General features: G+C 39.2%; 2 protein-coding genes across 14 annotated transcripts in view; both read right to left on the bottom strand.

The window, feature by feature from the left end:
* LOC306876063 (protein scribble homolog) overlaps window positions 1–2,892 on the bottom strand; it is a 95,460-nt gene extending 92,568 nt beyond the window's left edge. For all 10 annotated transcript variants that reach the window (XM_079426966.1, XM_079426965.1, XM_079426971.1 and 7 more), the window contains exon 1: window positions 1,762–2,892. In XM_079426966.1, coding sequence (XP_079283092.1) covers window positions 1,762–1,920 — 159 coding nt within the window. In that variant the 5' untranslated portion in view covers window positions 1,921–2,892. The remainder of the gene's footprint in view (window positions 1–1,761) is intronic.
* A 1,885-nt stretch (window positions 2,893–4,777) lies between these two features.
* Window positions 4,778–18,636, bottom strand: LOC306871009 (poly(U)-binding-splicing factor PUF60-B). Of its 4 annotated transcripts, none has more exons than XM_079418650.1 (12): window positions 18,382–18,636; window positions 16,736–16,818; window positions 16,424–16,519; window positions 13,169–13,258; window positions 12,190–12,240; window positions 10,840–11,001; window positions 8,941–9,033; window positions 7,851–8,064; window positions 7,362–7,552; window positions 7,038–7,155; window positions 6,055–6,317; window positions 4,778–5,499 (listed from the first exon to the last, which is right to left on the bottom strand). In XM_079418650.1, exons 3-12 carry the CDS (start codon window positions 16,502–16,504, stop codon window positions 5,200–5,202), a joined length of 1,563 nt encoding a protein of 520 aa, XP_079274776.1. In that variant the 5' UTR covers window positions 16,505–16,519; window positions 16,736–16,818; window positions 18,382–18,636; the 3' UTR covers window positions 4,778–5,199. The 4 variants fall into 4 exon arrangements, with proteins under 4 accessions (XP_079274776.1, XP_079274777.1, XP_079274778.1 ...); XM_079418651.1 differs by having other exon boundaries at window positions 16,424–16,540; window positions 18,382–18,465; XM_079418652.1 differs by lacking the exon at window positions 12,190–12,240 and having other exon boundaries at window positions 18,382–18,615.
* Between the last annotated feature and the right edge of the window lie 63 nt (window positions 18,637–18,699).

The following is an 18,699-nucleotide window of genomic DNA, read 5'->3' as shown; positions in this document are numbered from 1 at the left end:
TCTTTCACTCTCTCTCTGCCACAGGGCTGAGGGGAAACCATATGCCAACTGTCTACACACAGTATACACACATACACAGACCCCCAAGCTCAGGGCCTGACCTGTCCGCTCGGATCAGCTATTCCACATCACAGTCAGAGGATCCTGTGCCATTCTGTCTGACCCTGTTAGCAATGCTGACTGTAGACCAGCTAACACAGATTGAGTCTTCTGCCAATGAGGCTATGCCAACAGTCCTGGCATTATACAGCCTACAGAAGAGCACTTCAAATGACTGGGCGGCAGTTGTCAACAACTTACAGTAGTTTAAATGTTGAATTAAGCATGTCTGCTTATTTTGCTATCAGTGTACTTTAGAGAATGCTAGCTCTGGCAACCCACCAACAGTCTCGTGACTCCAATGTGTGGATGTAAATGCTCAAGGTAATAATAAAAAACAACTTGGGTGTTTACTGCAAGTAGAGACTACTAGACCTGATTCACAGCCAAGTCAGCAGGATCTCTCTCTCTCTCACACACACACACACTAACAAAACAGAGCAAATCCAAATTAAAAGGACAAAGCAAACAGCTTTTAGCGTGGTTAGTGAGACAGATGTGCAACACACTATAGTGCACCCAAAGGAGGATAGACTGTTGATGTTAGACAGCAGCCTTTTTTGCCATTTCTGCACAAGAAACATTATTTCTTCACTTCTGTAAGCGTGGGGCAGAGCATATGCTTGCAACATCTTACAAAACCTGCAAACAAGGCACCAAATACTCCATGAATACATGCTATAGAGACAACGCTTATTTTTTACCATAGTACAGAATAATTCACAACATTTGACTAATGAATTGCTCTTCCGCTTACTTTTCAAAATGCTCAGATTACTGGATGAGAACCTTTTTTTTTTTTTTTACAAACACTGCAGGCAAAACCATAGTTTTTTCATACTTTACTCAATTTTATCTATCAGACTAGAGAACTGAGAACATGCAAAACATACATTAAATATTTATTTTAATGCACTTTATATAGTTGCATCTATAGATTTCAATTACAATACATATCTTCAATGGCTGTTCTCTCAAAATGAGCTTTTTTTCATTTTTTTCAGTTGCACATTACAGTAGCACATACACAACTTTCCAGTTTTTTCCTAAATTATTATTATTATTTTTTTTACAAAGGACTTTGTTCATATGCCATTTCTATAACATTTTATTCCTATAAAATAAGATTTTTTTCTGGCTGCAGAAAAATGTTCCCTTCTGTAATACCTTTAAATCTAACCTGTCAACAAAGAGAAACAAGAACTTTGAATATGGCATTGCAAATGATTGAATATTTCATATGATAATGCCTCCTTTGCATATCTGAATACAACATTTCAGAAAACTTGTAATGCAAAACAAATGTTTTAATGCACTATAATTAATCACCAGGGGAATTATGGTGAAATGGTTGCTTAAATTGTAAGCTATTCGCCTGTGGTGTCTTGCCCTAAATCACTTTACAGAGACTGTACCCACACAAATACACCAAGAGAACACAAAACACAGCCAATGAAACATTTTACAACCAAGCATACAAGGTGACTTCTCAAATTTCCCTGATATTTCAAGCTTTCTATGACCGTGGGAAACTTTGAAACGAGAGCAACGGTTTAACCACATTCATGTCTGTCACAACAGGTCTCTGCATAATTTACAATTGAGGCTGTTATGCAGAGAGACACACATGAGAGTAAGTGATGGGACACAGCAGTGTCTTACCTTAGGCAGCGCTCTCAGCTGGTTGGCGTCCAGGAGCAGCTCCTCCAGACTGCGGTTGTAGCGGTAGATCTCATCGGGCACCGCAGTGAGCGAGCAGTGCCGCTTATCCACGGACTCAACGTGACGGTTACACCGCCACAGCGGGATACACTTCAGCATGTCCCGGAGCACTCAGCCCCTCCGCATCGGGGACTCACTCAAGCAGCCAAACGATGGGGATACAGACTGGTACTGCCGCCTCGTAACTCCCTGGACTTTATCCGCCGAAAACAGTCAAATAAAAGCCCCTGTGCGAACGGTTCTCCCGCAAGTGTCCACTAACTCCAGTGATGGCAGGGGACATCCAGATCCAGAGTTACTCAGCACATTCCCAGTTTGGTTCAACATAAGCCGAATGAAGTCAACAAAACACACATTTTATGTGCTGCACGCAGTTTTGCACCATAAACAGCTCCTCGTTGAATTAAACGAGATTATCGCACGGAATAAGTGACTCCGCGTTAACATACAGAGGAGTTCAAATACGACAAACTCGTTGGTTCATGTCACGCGCCCTTTTATCAAACATGTTTTGTCTTGTAATAATAAAATGAGGTCTAATAATCAAACTACATCGCGCTCGTGAGGCTGCTGTATTGTTAAACACGACGCTATGCTACAGCTAACTGATTAGCCAGCTGCAGTCCGCCAACCGCTACAAAACACACCAGCCAGCCTCTAAACAAAGACAAAACCACTCGGAACTACTTACAGACGTGTGTGTCGCTGAGATACGCGATCTGAGATATCCCATACACAGCAGCAACAGGCTAGAAGCAGCAGGCCGGTTCTGTGTGTGTGTATGTGGGGGGGGCTGGGCTGATCTCAGCCGCTCCAGAGACACTCCACCGGTTTTGTGCTCCTCTGCTGCCCGTCCTGATATCGAGTCCGGACTGATCCGTCACAAACCTCTCTGTCCTCCTCATATAGGTGGTTGGCCTCAGGACGCTCCAGCTGGGCTTTATCTGCCGCGGGATTTCCTGTTCTTGTAGGCGAGTGTGTGGAGGTTCTGAGTTAAGAATGGCTTCAGGAGCTGACCCATTCCCAGCTCCGCCTCACTGTTGTGAGTGTCTCTGAGCGCCTCTCGCACGCAACTCCGCGGCGCAAAGCATCTCTCTTACTCCCCCGGATGGCGACCTCTAGGAGTCTGGAGGAGGAGAGGAGCGCTGGAGTCTAGCTAGTGCACTTGCGCCGCCCTGCGGAAAGGACTGTCTACAGTCGGAACAATTTTTGTTGCCTCACAAAACCGACTCATTACAAACACCGTTTTTTTTCATGTGATATTTCTTTTATTTATCTACTAAAAAGACACGTAGCCTATATTTGTTCCCCTGTCGGGTACAGCTAAATCATGTACCTTTAATGTTCTAAAGTAGGCTAAGCGTGCTCAAAAGACAACATTCTACAAAACTAATTTGATCTCTCTCTGTGTGAGCAGTTCTCAAATTTTTTCACTTGAACTTTTGGCCCCTCTATTGTCCAACATAATATTCAAAGGCCACACGTGTTGGCTTAAGTGTTTCCTTTAGTATTTGTAGCTACTTTTTAACAGAAACTGGAGTGCTGATATATTGAAATGAATTAATCCGGAATCATTTTGTGATTCCAAAAGATTCAAGATTCTGATTTCGTATTCTTGATTGTTATATTTGAACTAACCATCAGTAAATGTTTACAGACATTTTTTTTTTAAACTTTATGTTGTCTTGCCTGACCAGAAAGTAGATTTAATAGCTTTAACTCAGAGGGTTTTAATTTTGAAGTAGTTAAAAGTTTAAGCAGTTTTAAAAGCTATAGCTTTATAAGCTATATATATAGAGAGAGAGAGATAGGCTAGATAGACAGATTTTGAAGCAGTTTTAAGATTGAAATGCTTAAAAAACAAACATAACAAAAATTAAGTTTGAAGCCGTTTTACATTGAAATTAATTTCTAAAGATCAAAGTCAAAAGTTTTAGGATTAATTGATTGCTGTGGTTGCTAGTGTGTCATTGTTAAAAGCCCATGTTGCTAACCATTTAGATCCTTTACAGTTTGCATATAAACAAGGGAGAGGAACTGAGGATGCTGTTAACATTATGCACTTCATTTTGAAAGGTTTGGGGGATCATAGAGCTTATGCTCGTTTCCTTTATCTATTTTAGTTCTGCTTTTAATACAATTCAACGTCACTTGTTGATTAAAGAGCTGGATCAGTTGAATGTAAGCCCATTTATTATTAACTGGTATTTTTCTTTATTTTTAAAGGACAACTGATTGGTAGGGTTTTGCAAGAGTTGTGTCTAGGCCATTGTTACTAGGCTATTCAGGATGGTTGCTATGTGGTTAAGATAGATGTCAGATGATATATTCTCACCTAAAATATTAATGTTTAATTTACATCAATTTCTTACTTAAAGATGTCTTTAAGCCTAACTATTTGGACCAGTAATACACTTCTAACACACTCTATGGAATACTACACTTTTAAAGAATTGTATGTAAACGAGTTATGACCAAGCGGCTTGCTACTTTGAACATATTAGAGCAGAGAACTCTGAATTCTCTAGGATCTAAACTTGCACTCACTGGGAGACAAAAACCAGGAATGAGAAATATCCCCACTAAACACAGAAGTATACGTATATGAAGTATATGAATCAGCAATAGACGGGAAACATGCTAGCGACATGCACTTCAACTTGTTTCAACCCTTGGTCAAAAGGTTCATACACATAGTTTGATAGGTGATACTCTAAATACTATCTGTATACTTAGCTTTAATTTATTTCATAATTATGTACACAAATAGGCAAATGCTCATTTCTTTTGCAGTAAATGCATCACTCATGCAAACATTATCTGGTATGAAATCGCTAGCAATTATCTTACGTTTTATGTTCTACTGTGTGTATAATGGGGTGTGTGTGTGTTGTACATCAGGGAAATGGCTTAGGCCTTAAGACCTCATCCAACCATCCATATTAAAGACTGGGACAACACTGCATATTAGAGAAATTTATTGTTTTGGTAAAGGCAGACCAATGTCACCAACACAATGTTTAGGGTCTGAACACAATGTAAGTGGAGAAAACATTGCCATTTGTAAAAAAGTGGGGTGGGAATGGGGAAAATTGCATCTTTTCTTCAAAATTAGAAAACGAAACCCTGCAAATAATAATGACTGTTAAAGATGCAAGTCTTTCACAGTAGGTGACACAAAGAAAATGAATGAGGAGCATGTTTTTTGTCCTAAGCTAAATCCCACCACTGGGATTTTTCCAATAATATTATTACTATCAACACCAATAAAAAAATAATTACAAGTTTCAAAGAGGCCCAGATCTCAAGCAGCAGTGATGAAAGCTGAGTGAGTTTGAGGTGCCAAGAGACGGGGCCAGAGGCCATTGCGGGACAGTCTTATGCAGAGAGGTCACTGTTATTAAAACGCTCTTGATCGTACAACTCGGCAACAACCTTGCGACCTGCAAACCAGCGGTTGTTGAGAGCCTGGATGGCCTTGTTCATTTCATCGGCATCAGAGAACTCCACAAAGATCTTCACTATTATCTCAGCATCGTCCTCATCACCCTGTCGTTCCTGGTATATGATAACCCGATTAACAGCGCCATATTTCCCACATTCTTCCATCACTTCACCTTCCAGGTCATCGTCAATGTCCTCTGGGCCCACCATGTTGCGTAGCACCATAACTGTTGACTGCATATGGGCAAAGAAGTATAAAAAAGGGGATAAACTGACATTATATATTACAGGAATAGTTCACTCAAAAATGAAGATCCTGTTGTAATTTATACACCCTCAAATTGTTCCAAACCTGTACGAGTTTCTTTCTTCTGCTAAGCTCAAAAGAAGATATTTTGAAGAATGTTGGTAACGAAAATGTTGATGGTCCTCATTGACTTCCATAGTATAAGGGAAAAAATACAATGGAAGTCAATGGCTATTCAAAACATCTTTTGTGTTTAAAAGCAGCAAGGAATTCCCACAGGTTTGGGACTAAAAAAAAAGACAATTTTCAGTTTTGGGTGAACTAATAACTTAATTGCCTTTAACATTTCTGATTTCTTTGAAGACACTTAATTTATTAATTCAATGTTTCCTGACAGTTGTTGAAAATCAGATGTATGAAACTTTTAGGTATTTTTTATTATTGTTCTTAAATTACTCTTAACTTTAATTAATTAAGAGCTTTGGCCGATTTACAATTGTGTCTCTAACCTTTAACATACAACCAAGGTAATGCTGTCTAACCTTTGACTGCGTGACTGTTTGTTTTCCTCCACTTGCACTGACGCTTAGCTGCTCCAGTTCACGGTCCTGTCCATTTCCGACTGGTGCACTTTGATCTTCAGTCCGCCTGTTGTCTTCCTCTCTCTTCACTTCTGTATGCGTTTGTGCTGTAGATGTTGGTGTTCCCACAGATGCAGAAGTTGTGACTGGTGGAGATGCTAGTACTGGGTTGACCAAACCAACCTGAGGGACTACAGGGAGAGTGGGGCGAGCAGGCGTCACACCTACCAAATGGATTACAGAAGAGACATGAATGATTCATATAACATTTCTATAAATTCTCCAGTTTTACAAAATATTTGAACTACTTTTATTTTTTGTGATAGCTTCAACCAGCTAGATTTTCATGATTCTGAAAGTCTGCTGTATAAGATGCTGTAATGGTACCCGTTTACACTAACACAAATGTTCAGTAAGAAAATAATTTAATCCAATTTTGGCATGTGGTTAAAATGAAATGAAAACACAAATTCACAATCCAACAGTAAGTGGCACATTTAGAAAAACAGAAATAAAGCGATGCACAACTTTCCATTTCTGTTTCTCTTGTTGACATAAAAAAAAGAAAAAGTCAAAGTATTTATATTTTCAATTAAGTGTTCAGATTTTTGTATTTGCTATGGAGTTTTACAAACTACCAAGTTGTAGTTTCGTGTAACAGCAGTGACCAAACAAAACAAAAATTACCAAAAGCTTTGAATCTTACAGGTTGCAAGTTTCACTATTGAAAAGACAATATAGAGCCCCTCTCTGTATAAAACTTGTTGCATTGATGGCACAAGAATATTTATGTCTCTGAAGAGATGCATTAACAGCTGTTCACTCAAAGTAAAATTTTATTCACACTGAACAATCATCCTGATGTGCACAGGCCTTCAGAGCGGTTAGGATTTCAATTCAAACAGCATCGAGCTTCAAATATGTGCTCATTGATTTTTGCAGACCTGTGATGATGCCAGGAGCCTGGGCGGCCAGTACGGCCTGTGGAAGTCCCATTTGCTGACTAAGAATGTGTGCTGGTGAAGCGAGAGAACCCAGCACTGTCGCTCCAACAACAGCCTCCTGCAACAGCATCAAAACAATGTGAAAACAAATGTGAAATGATAGCTGCCACGTCAAAGTGAAATTTGACAACATATGCATAATATAGCTGTAATTGCATCAGCATATGAACCACAGCTTCTCTGAAATCTAACAAATCTCAGATATACCAATTTTTCCGATAATAGTAATCTAGTGTTCAGTCTGATCTAAGGGTTAATTCTCACCTGGGCAGTGATCTTGGCGGTCGCAGCAGCGGCCGCCACAGCTGCAGCAGGAGGCAGACCCCCAGGGGTTGTAGGCGTCAACAGAGGCATGGGAGGAGTGACGGCCTTCCCCACTCTTAGGTACTGACCTCCAAGGTCAAACAGGTTCATAGAGGAGACGGCATCCAGCGCTGACTGAGGCTTTTCATATTCTACCCATGGTGAAATTGAGAAAGCGGTTCTTCAATCTAGGCTTGTAATATGTTTTCATACCTCACATTTCTGGAAGCTTTAGAAATCGGTCTACACATTTGATTCTTGCATACTTCAACTGGCCATGTCTATAAGTATAAAGCATGGCACAACTTCACTTGAAATATCTGGATCTGGAAAGATACCTCATAAACATATGATGCTGGAACACTGGAAATGAATAGTTGCACAAAAGTACAACGTACTGCAATGACTCATTCTCCACATAGGGTGTACAGTGCTTTCTAGACGGCTCACCAATGAATCCGTAGCCCTTGTGCTTTCCCGTGGTGGGTTCCCGTACCAGCATACAACTTTTAATCTTTCCGAAGGCCTCAAAGACGCTCTTAATGTCATCGTCAGATAGATCAGGGTGGATACAGGCTACATAGATTCGGTTGTAGGCACGTGCCTCCTCTGCCAGTTGGTCGATGATGGGCTGCGCCTGTCCAATGTTACTTGGCCGCCCCACCTACAGCACACATACCAGCACAAGGGCCACTAAGTGGAAGTGTATGAAGGAATGAGTGTGTGCTTGTTTATGCAAATGCGAAAGTGGTTGAGAAAACAAAAACCCTGTTTGAAAAGAGACTCAAGTACCGTAAAAGAAAAATATAATGCAGCTCAACCCTTTAAAAAATAAAGTTTTTAAAAGACCTTTTCTCCAAGCTAGCTATATGCATACATGTAAAATATGTTCTGAGACCCAAGAGTCTCAAATATATGCATTATTTTACAAACTCAAGGCAGAATAAAATCAAAATGCAGGAGAAAAAAAAACCCTGCATTGATGATAGCACTTTAACATTAGCTAATTCTTGCCTGCAGATGGTCACTGGTAACTGTGAGTATGGATGTGTCAGAAGACAAAAAAAAAGTTGATTCATGAATGTAATTGTGTCTGTGATTGTTAAAAATTTTTTTTTGGATTGGTGGTATCTGTGCTGCAGTTGGGGCGGCCAAGCAAACACCAGCCAGGCGCAGCCCATCATCAGCACATCCCGGACAGAGAAGAGCACGTCTCAAACAAATGCTCCCTCTGCAGCTCCTAGAGAAACGGAGCTCCGAAAACAAACAGTATGACAGTGTGGAAGCATGGCATTGCATACACTCACATTCAGGAAAGAGGAAAGATATGCACATGAAAACGAGAGCAATAACTCAAGTAACACACACAACACGGGTACTGGCAGAGCTAAAAATAAAAAAAAGTCTGCTTATAGCTTCTCTGAGTCATGAACACACAAAAGCAACAAAATAGAAAAACTAGCTCATTGTTGGAAAGTTGTAAAAAAAAAAAAAAAAAAAAATAAAGAGTTGAAGACTGATTGTCCTGTTTGGAACCCACCTTAATGTTCCTTCCACCCAACATAACTGAGTTCATCTGCTCCAAGGCCAGCTGAGCTGCTTCAGGAACCTCATACTCCACAAAGGCAAAGCCCTGAGACAGAGTTTTCAATGTGTACAAGGTTTACATGCTTCCTACAAGATATCAGCCTTTAAGAGCAATGTGAATCTAACAAATGTCAGATTCAACACTGAAAATAAGAAATGTTTCTTGAAGGGGTGGTTTTTCTAGGCTTGATTGTGTTTATGGGGTGCAGTCAAACATGTGTTCATGCTTCGTTATTTAAACATTATTTTTCACATAATTTACCTTTATTCTACACCGCTCTGTCCCTTCTCTAATAAACGTTCCAATGATTTCCTGGTTTTATGAAGCTGTCCCAGTGTGTTGTGATTTGCTAAACCGCCGAGTGCGCATCTAAACATCACACCCCTCGCCTCAGTGGCATGTGCTCCGGTTGTATTGTAAACAATGGTGTCGTCAATATTGCTTATCAATTTGAGCCCAAATGAGACAATATTAGTAAAGAGGATCGCGCAGAACCTGTGCAAGCACTGCTCTTAATGGTATGTTTTTTGTCTCAATTTTAGATACGCTGTTTTTTGTAAATGCTACAGCTTCTGATTGCTTTTAATATAAGGTTTTATCCTGATTAAAGCTTTAATAGAGCACAGCAACAGCGTCCATGTATAACACTTCTCATATCTATGTGAAAATAAGTGTATAATTGGAACAGTTCATTGTTGGAGCTGATGATCTGAATATATGAGAGAGAGAGCGAGAGAGCGAGCGAGCGAGAGAGAGAGATAGAAGAGCAGGGGATGCGAGGAACATGATTCAGAACCGCTGCTTTAGAACATTGATTTTGAAACTTGTGAATCCATTAGAATTGTTAGAAGACAGAATTGCTATTCATATATGAATAGATTTTTACGTGCACCCCTAGTTTTCTCTTCCTTTTCTCTAAAGCAGCACAACATGGCCTCGCCCCTTTGCTGCATGTTCCCGGGGGCGGGGTTTATCTGGGTTCCTTACATCAAAAACCCGGGAAGTAACTCGTTGTAGTCCCTATGAGCCGTTTTTGTAGGCATTAAACTGCCATAATTTTAAAAGACATATCTCCGTTTGCATTGAACTATCAGTACCGCAACTTTGCAGATATTGTTTATGCTCACACAGCAACATTACACACTAACGTTAAAAAATTTAAATCGCAATCAACCACCCCTTTAAGCACCAAATCAGCATGTTAGAACCATTTATGAAGGATCATGTGACACTGAAGACTGGCATTATATTAGGCATTTCTTAAAAAAAAAAAAAAGTTAGTATTTTAAAGTAAAAAGACTGTAATCCAATTGTTATTTGTTGAACATAAAAATACATCAAAAACAACCACTACTGTTTGCAAATGTGTTATTTAAAGGGTCCCTTTTCTGCTTTTTACATTATCTACAAATCATGCCCAAGGAATATAGAAAAAACATGAGCTTTGTGCGTGTGCGCTACCTGTCAAAAGGCTTATATAAATGCAGCAGAATAAGACTGTGCAACAAGAAGGTGCAACAATGTGTTCATATATATGTTTTCGATGCAGAGTGCAAAAGGCCGCCCATTTATTTGTTTTTAACTCGATGGGAGCTAAATGAAACCGTCAAACCAAAGTTGTCTGCCTCCCCTCTTCCCCCTCCACGCCAACTATTTTAACGGTTTTTAAAAATAGGGGTCAAACCAGGGGGTTTCATGACACTTTTTTTTTTTACTGAAACTTCACAGGCACAATTTTGGGGACAACTGAGACTTATAATACATCTTGTAAAAGGGTATAATTGGGCCCCCCTTTAATTCATTTAGCAAACTTTGGACAGAAATATGACTCAGACATGGGTCATAGCATACCTTGTGTTTCATGGTGACAGAGTCCCAAGACATATCAATGCTCTTAATGGGACCAAAGGGGGCGAAGGCCTGTCGGATGGTATCTTCCCCCAGCTCGTAATAAATGGAGCCCACATACACACGGCACATGATGGCCAGTGCTCGCTGCCTCTGTCCTGCCACCTGGCGGTCATGAAAGGAAGAGACAACAATAGAGAATGTTAGCTACTGAACAATAAAAAAAGGGGAAAGAAAACACAAAGCACCAAAGACAATGAGATCAAATATAGCAAGGGATTAAACGTGTTTAGCTTGTTTTAGTACTAGTTCCCACCTCATTTGGTCCTCTATGCTTACATCACTTACCATTAACGACAAGCACAACAACGTGAATTAGGAACATGTGGCACAGCCCCTTCTTACCATTTCGAGAGTGCTGCTTGCACGTTCCTAAATTAGTGTGAGTGCTTGCAGACTAAAACATGTAGTTATAACTGACCTAAATTCTGTCCAAGAATACTGATAGCCTAAATAGTTAACATGTGGAAGTAACCCCTAAATACCCAGGATAATGAGCGGAGGTGAAATCAGTTCTCTTTTTCATGAGGTGAGCTTTAGGACTTACATATCAGATCACTGTTGAGGGAGAATCAGCACAAATCTATCCGTTTAACACTTTTAGTCCAACCAAACACCACATTTATCATTGTTTAATCATTATTTATAATTCAAGTTTTGGATTGCATGTCAGCCACATGACGAAAGTATACGATTACACACAAGGCTCAAAGTTTAGGCAGATTCAATTTGGATTGTCGTAGTGACCGCTAGCCCTCTTTCACAGCAGACAAAGCTGACATTTATATGCCACAGCATATTCACAAAGGAGAAATGGAGCATCCACACCATTCACAACACACAACTCCCACAAGACTTCTTAAGACATATGGAGCTTCAGGTAGAAAAATAAACTTCGATCAATAAGCAGTGACATGAGGGCGCACACACGGGTGGCCATGCAGTGATTCAGAATGGCAAATATGAAATGGACTGTCAGTAAATGAAGAATGTCCTGTGTAATTGTCATATTACAAGTCCTCTATCCTGTTCCTGTGATTTAAAACAGCTCCCATGGCATTAACACTGAAACAGTACAGTCAGTTCATAGAGGTAGTTCTTGTTGTGTCATCTTGCAACCTGCTTAATGAAATGGGTGACCAAAAACAAACACTCCATTCACAACAAAGCCATGTCTGCTTTTTAAATATGCTGCTGCAAATGTCTAGTGTATCGGGCCAATGCCGGTTAAAGAAGGCTAACAGTCATTATGCCAAAACGCATACAGAAGGTAAATATAGTTAATCTATTGACCGATTGTAAAGATGAGAGAGGATCTCCAAAGCCCATTGTCACTGCTGCCATCTGAAACACAGTAAAGATGGAAAAGTGCTGAAAAAGGTTAGATATCTCTTTTATCCTTTGCAGACAGACATAGTATTCCAGACAGTCTCTCTGACTGGTCAATGCCTCGGAATTCAACTTTAAACTCTGCCCACCTCATTAAAACACCACTTAATTTGACTGAAGACCTGAAACATTTGACAATTAAAGCAACAGAGATACTAAGAGGCAGTACGTTCAACAAAGGCAATGGGTAGGCTGCTCAGATTTTCCATCGGTTCACAAAGTCAAGAAATAAACTGAGCATAGTGAGTATGAGTATGTTTCCTTTGAATAACTGCTGTTGACTCTTCGGTCATTATGATGTCTGCTTTGGTAGTGCAGTACATGGTGTCCAATTTCTAGATTTTGATCAAACAGAAGAGCACTGCAGACCTCAACCAAACTGGCAGAGAGGGAGGGCAAACAAAGGCATGAGGAGTTATTCCAGTGGAGTGTTTCAGTCTAATCTTGGGGCTAATCTGACAAAATAAAAAGAGCATTCACAAGACTTATGAAAAAAAAAAAAAAAAAAAAGACAACCTGACCACCTAAGGGTAAAAACTTGCCATTATCAATGGGAATTTAAGGCTTGCAGGATTTGTCCTTACAGATATCACATTATTTAAAATGGCCTGAATTTTCATTAATCCCTGATGTATAATTAAAACACTATCACCCAATATTAAAAGAAATAATATGCAAGTCTGAAAGATCAGTTCCTTTTTTGCAGACTTGCTTCAGTTAATTCAAGCATTATAAATCCTGCACCAGGAGGTGATGCTATGCAGTTTCAGTTACACTATTGGTTTGACAATCAAATGTTTCAATTCTCTCACATAAGAAAACAACATTTACTTTGCAACACATTTAAAGCATTCTGCATAATCAGATTATAATATAAGATCACCTGTAAGTTTGTGAGCTGCTGCTGCTGGTGGGCGATGGTCTGTTTCACTAAAACACTCTTGATGCTCTGTTCCATGGCATACTTCTTAGCCTAAAAAAAAAAAAATACATGGGCTATTAACTAGGGTTGCAAAGGGGCAAGAAAATTCCAGAAACTTCCCATGGGAACTTCGGAAATATTCCAAGTTTGAAACTTACCAGGAAGTTATGGGAATTCATTGGAAATTTGGGGAAATTTAGGAAACTGCATTATATATAAACATAAATATAAACATTTTGTTTGATCATAGGATCACATGCATGCAAACTAATACAAGTTTAAAATTACATTTTAGGATTTTTTTCACAACCCCCCCCCCCCCCCCCCCCCCCCCTGAAATACAGTCCGTTATGGTTTAAGTGAGCTTAAACAGGTGGGTGAAAACTGAATGTATGTCAGTAGGCTATTACATGCATACCTTCCGTCTTAAATGGACAGCATTCCTAATTATCTGTCATAAATGTTAACCAGCAAAAGATGTTAAAAATGTATACTTGTTAAGTAAACCTACTGTATTTGAAAAATGAGTTTAATTTATATCTCTACCAAAAAATTAAAATTTATTCCAGTTTTTCCAAATTCAATCCTTGATTCAAATTTCTTATAACTAAGCTTAATTGATTTGGTCTAAAGAGAGAAGAATTAATGACTATTTTTGTTTGAATACTACATATAAAATAGCTACCAAAATAAATGTTGGTAACTGCAGTTTGACTAAAAGTAATGGCTAAAAGTTGACAAAAATGCAATGACTTTTCGTAGACTAAAACTATGAAAGACTCAAATGTGACTAAGACTATTAAGCTTTTTCGTCTCAAGATAAAGACTAAGACTAAATCAAAAATGCCTGCCAAAATTAACACTGTTTCTAACAAAGTCTTTACTACTAATTTTTATTAATTTAATACATCCTTGTTGAATAAAAGTATTAATTTATTTCAAAAAAAGAGAAAAGACACTGACCCCAAACTTTTGAAGGGCAGTGTAATGTTAAAAAATTATTTCTATTTTAAATAAATGTGTTCTTTAAAAAATAAATAAATAAAATAAAATCTTTATTCATCAAAGAATCCTGAAAAAGAGAACCACAGGTAATAAAAAAAAGAAAAAATATTAAGCAGCACAACTGTTTCCAAAATTGATAATAAATCAGCATATTAGAATGATTTCTGAAGAATCATGTGACACTGAAGGCTGGAGTAATAATGTTCAAAATTCAGCTTTGATCACAGAAATACATTATATTTTAAAGTATATTACAACAGAAAACCATTATTTTAAATTGTAATAAGGGCAATATTGCACAATATTAGTTTTTTTCTGTATTTTTGATTAAATAAATGAAGGCTTGATGAGCAAAAGATATGCAATGTTTAAAAACATTGTGTCCAAACTTTTGACCAACTGGCTTGCAGAAAGAACATTGCAGCTTAAGCTAGCTAGCACATACCTTATAAATTGTCTAGCTAATGTATAAACACTTTTTTGGTATTTACTAGTTAAACTTAAATCTCATAGATCAAATATATTTAGATGATCAAAACTTAGATGTAGTCTTTGGGTTCAAATGCAGCAAGTGTGGCTTCAGAGAAAATGGAGGGAATCCCCCTCTTTCAGGTGACCAGAAGGGATTGTGTGTGGGGGAGGGTCATTTTTAGACTTTTTTAAAATTATTCTCTCACCTCAATGTTTGTTCAGTCAGTGTATTTGTTTTTATAATGGTGTAGCCTAATTTAGTTGCACATCATATTACACACAGCACAAGGAAGTTTTAAACAACTTTTTGTAATATTCATGTAATTTACATGACACTTACCAAGATGGACATTTTGATATTTTGTGTTCTGTTCATGTTATGGAGGAAAGCACAGTGCCTGTAGGGGGTGTGGCCTCAATAGCCCTGCAGTAAGCAGTGTGCTGTGTGCATGTGATTGAGCAATGTGTAGGGTAGAAATTAAAACTGAAATTGCATTAAATGTGGTTGTTTTATATAAGATTATGCTGCAAGATTTTGTTCTCAACTACATTTAAGTTTCCAGTTCCTGCAATTTTGCAAATTTCCAGTTTATTCCCATTAATTCCCATGGAAAGTTGCCAGTCTTGAAAATTCCCGGAAATTGCAACCCTACTATTAACACAGGCTATTTAGTTTATATCAATATAAGGGCACTATTCACCCAATTTCCACATGCTACATATCTGATTGCTTATTACAGTGTCAGTTTTAAGCTTCTATTCATGATAATGGTGGACATTTGTTTGGAGGTTGTTTTTTTCCACATGTAACAGTCTATAGTCCGGGTACACACCAAGCCGACAGTCGGCTGTCGGGCAGTTTTTGTTCATCGGCCGACTAAGTTTTTTCTCAGTGTGTTCCGCACGGTTGGCTGAAGTTGGTCCTCGGTGCCAATTTGACACGCTGAATCGGCATCGGGGCTCGTCGGTCAGTCGGGCCATCTGATCAGCTGGCGAACCAGTGCACGAGAAAAGTGCAGAACGGACATGCTACTTGGCCGTCGGGTGTCGGCTTGGTGTGTCAGGGCAACTTTGGACCCAGACGCTGCCGACGTGAGCCAACCCCGCAGTCTGCTTTCATCGGCATTGGCTTGGTGTGTACCGGGCTTATCAGAGACAACTGCTGGTCAAGTTTGATTAAAAAGTGAGCCTAGAAAAAAAACTAAACATTTGTACCCACAAGCCTACAAAATCAAAAAAGCATTCGACATGTGGAGAAGCATCCTGTGGCATTGACTCTTTTAATTAAGAATCTATTTTGAGATGGAGCTGTGGCACAGCAGTTGTACACCCGCTCTTGACACACTGGAGCAGGTGAAGCAGGTTGGAGTTCAGCCCATGACCTGTACTGATCCCATTCCCTCTCTCCCCCCACTACTTTCCCTCTCATGTCTCTAACAAAGATATAAAATTCCAAAAATAAAAGTAAAACACTAAGGACCGGTTTCACAGACAGGGTTTAGACTAAACCAGGATTAGGCCATAGTTCAATTAGGACATTTAAGTAATTTTTATAAACATGCTTTGAAAAAAAAAAAAAAACATTACTGGGCTGCATCTTGAGACAAAACAAAGGGATTGATATATTCGATGATCAATCAGTGCAAGTTTATTTCAGTTGAAACAGTTCTGAGTTATATTTTAGTCTAGGACTAGGCTTAAGCCTTGTCTGTGAAACCGGGGGTATAGGTCTCTTATTACCTTCTGTAGCGCCTCCTGTTGCTCTGGAGTAAGAGGCGGTAATACAAGCTTTGCACCTGTGCCTTGTCCATTCTCCATCATCAGACCTTTGCCTCACTGAGAAAGCAATACAATGGACTTGGAATGAAAAAGACAGCACATATTCAAGTATTTCCAGACCTGATATTCCATCTACTCAGCATTCGTTCGCACATATGAATTTATGACTTCAATCTATAGCGTGCCCAAAATAGGTACAGACAAAAATATAGATGTTCATCAAAACCAAAATAGATTGTAAATTATATGCTAAGGAAAGATTTTGCAGCTTACCTATGAGGCGAACCGTATTACGCCAACCAGGATTGTGAAGTAGTAGAGACTTGCTGGCAAAGCACTCACAATTTTACAATGATCTGTGGTTCATGGAAAGTAATGACAGAGTTTAAGGGGAGCTATGACTTTAAAGGGATACTCCACCCCAAAATGCAAATTTGGTCATTAATCACTTACCCCCATATCCTTCCAAACTCCTAAAAGCTTTGTTCGTCTTCGGAACACAATTTAAGATATTTTGGTTGAAAACCGGGAGGCTTGCGACTGTCCCATTGACTGCATAGTAAATTGCACTGTCAAGGTTCATAAAAGTATGAAAAGCATCGTCAGGGTAGTCCATCTGCCATCAGTGGTTCAATCTGAATTTAATGAAGCGACGAGAACACTTTTTGTACGCAAAGAAAATAAAAATAACTACATTTCGCCTCCTCTCTGTCAGCGTAGCGCCATTTTGGAGAGCATCCGATGGACGCAAAGTGCGTACGCTATTCTCTGTCATCAGTAACGCATGGATACGCATTGTACGTTTATTTACGCTGATTTGAACGGAAACAGCGTATCCATGCGTTACTGATGATAGATGTTATTTTTATTTTCTTTGCGCAGAAAAAGTGTTCTCGTCGCTTCATTAAATTCAGATTGAACCACTGATGGCAGATGGACTACCCTGACGATGCTTTTCATACTTTTATGAACCTTGACAGTGCAATTTACTATGCAGTCAATGGGACAGTCGCAAGCCTCCCGGTTTTCAACCAAAATATCTTAAATTGTGTTCCGAAGACGAACGAAGCTTTTACAAGTTTGGAAGGATATGGGGGTAAGTGATTAATGACCAAATCTGCATTTTGGGGTGGAGTATCCCTTTAAGCAACTGCTAGTCATTATCATATCTCCAGTATGACTACATTGTCTTTACTAGCAATAGCATGGTGCTAAAATACTGTACGCTTTTCGTGTTCAATCTATCTTACTACAAGATTATTTCCTCTGCAAGATGCAAACTGGTCCAGTCAGAACGAAACATAAACCATCTTAACAAGCCAACAGTAGTCATACTGAAAACAGTGGTCACTTAAAAACCGTACAAGAAACACTGCACAACTGGACAATTCATAGGAACCTCCATTTGAGTTTTGGTTTTTCTGCAATTCTTGGCTTAGCATAAACACACAATCATCACTAAAGTGAACTGAGGGTTTTTGTACCTTCAGATAGCTATACATCAACAAAGAAAGGTTCAAGACACGGCAGTGGCGCGCTTGTACTGCTAACGCACATTACACCAGCAGCGGTGCTAGCAGACTTACAGCTGTTAAATACACTGATTTAAGATAGCGGTGTTGGATTCATGGGCTTACTATCTATATGAGTCTCAAACAAGCTGTAGCCGTTCCGTAAAATAAGGTAAATCCTAGATAAACCAGAAAAAGCACGAATGAAAAGGAGAGCAATATGCTAGCCTGGTTAGCAATGAACAGAAGCTAGCGAGCTTCCATGCAGGCCTCGTGTAGGCACGACTTGAGATATAATGAAACAGTAAGAAGTTCATATCCACTAAATTCACCCAGAGTTAACTAGAAGCATGGAGATATTAAAAATATTTCTATACTGAAGTAAACGTGTTAGGTAATCATCATTACCGCAGTGTTCCGCGTTACCGCCATGTAGTGATCCACATTGAGGACTCTGCAGAGACACAGCGGGACCTGGAGCGGCTCGCGCCTGCGCTCCGCCGCACCTCCCCGGTCACGTGATCAACAACAGCCCTTAACAAACAAACACTTGATATATATTAGGAATGCGTTGTTTAAACTTATCGCCTCTGAAAAACGCGTTTACTTTTTAAATATTTAAATGTATTTGTTTATTTATGTGGAAATGTGAGTTTCGTAACTGGTATTTGAGCCACGACACGCCCCCTGCAGGCTTTACATCTCAAACCAGCAGATATTACTTCA

This window comes from Barbus barbus (genome assembly GCF_936440315.1).
Source record: "Barbus barbus genome assembly, chromosome: 1".
Taxonomy (NCBI): Eukaryota; Metazoa; Chordata; class Actinopteri; order Cypriniformes; family Cyprinidae; genus Barbus; species Barbus barbus.
Note: the sequence above shows the minus strand (reverse complement) of the source record. Positions and strands in the feature narration are given on the sequence as shown.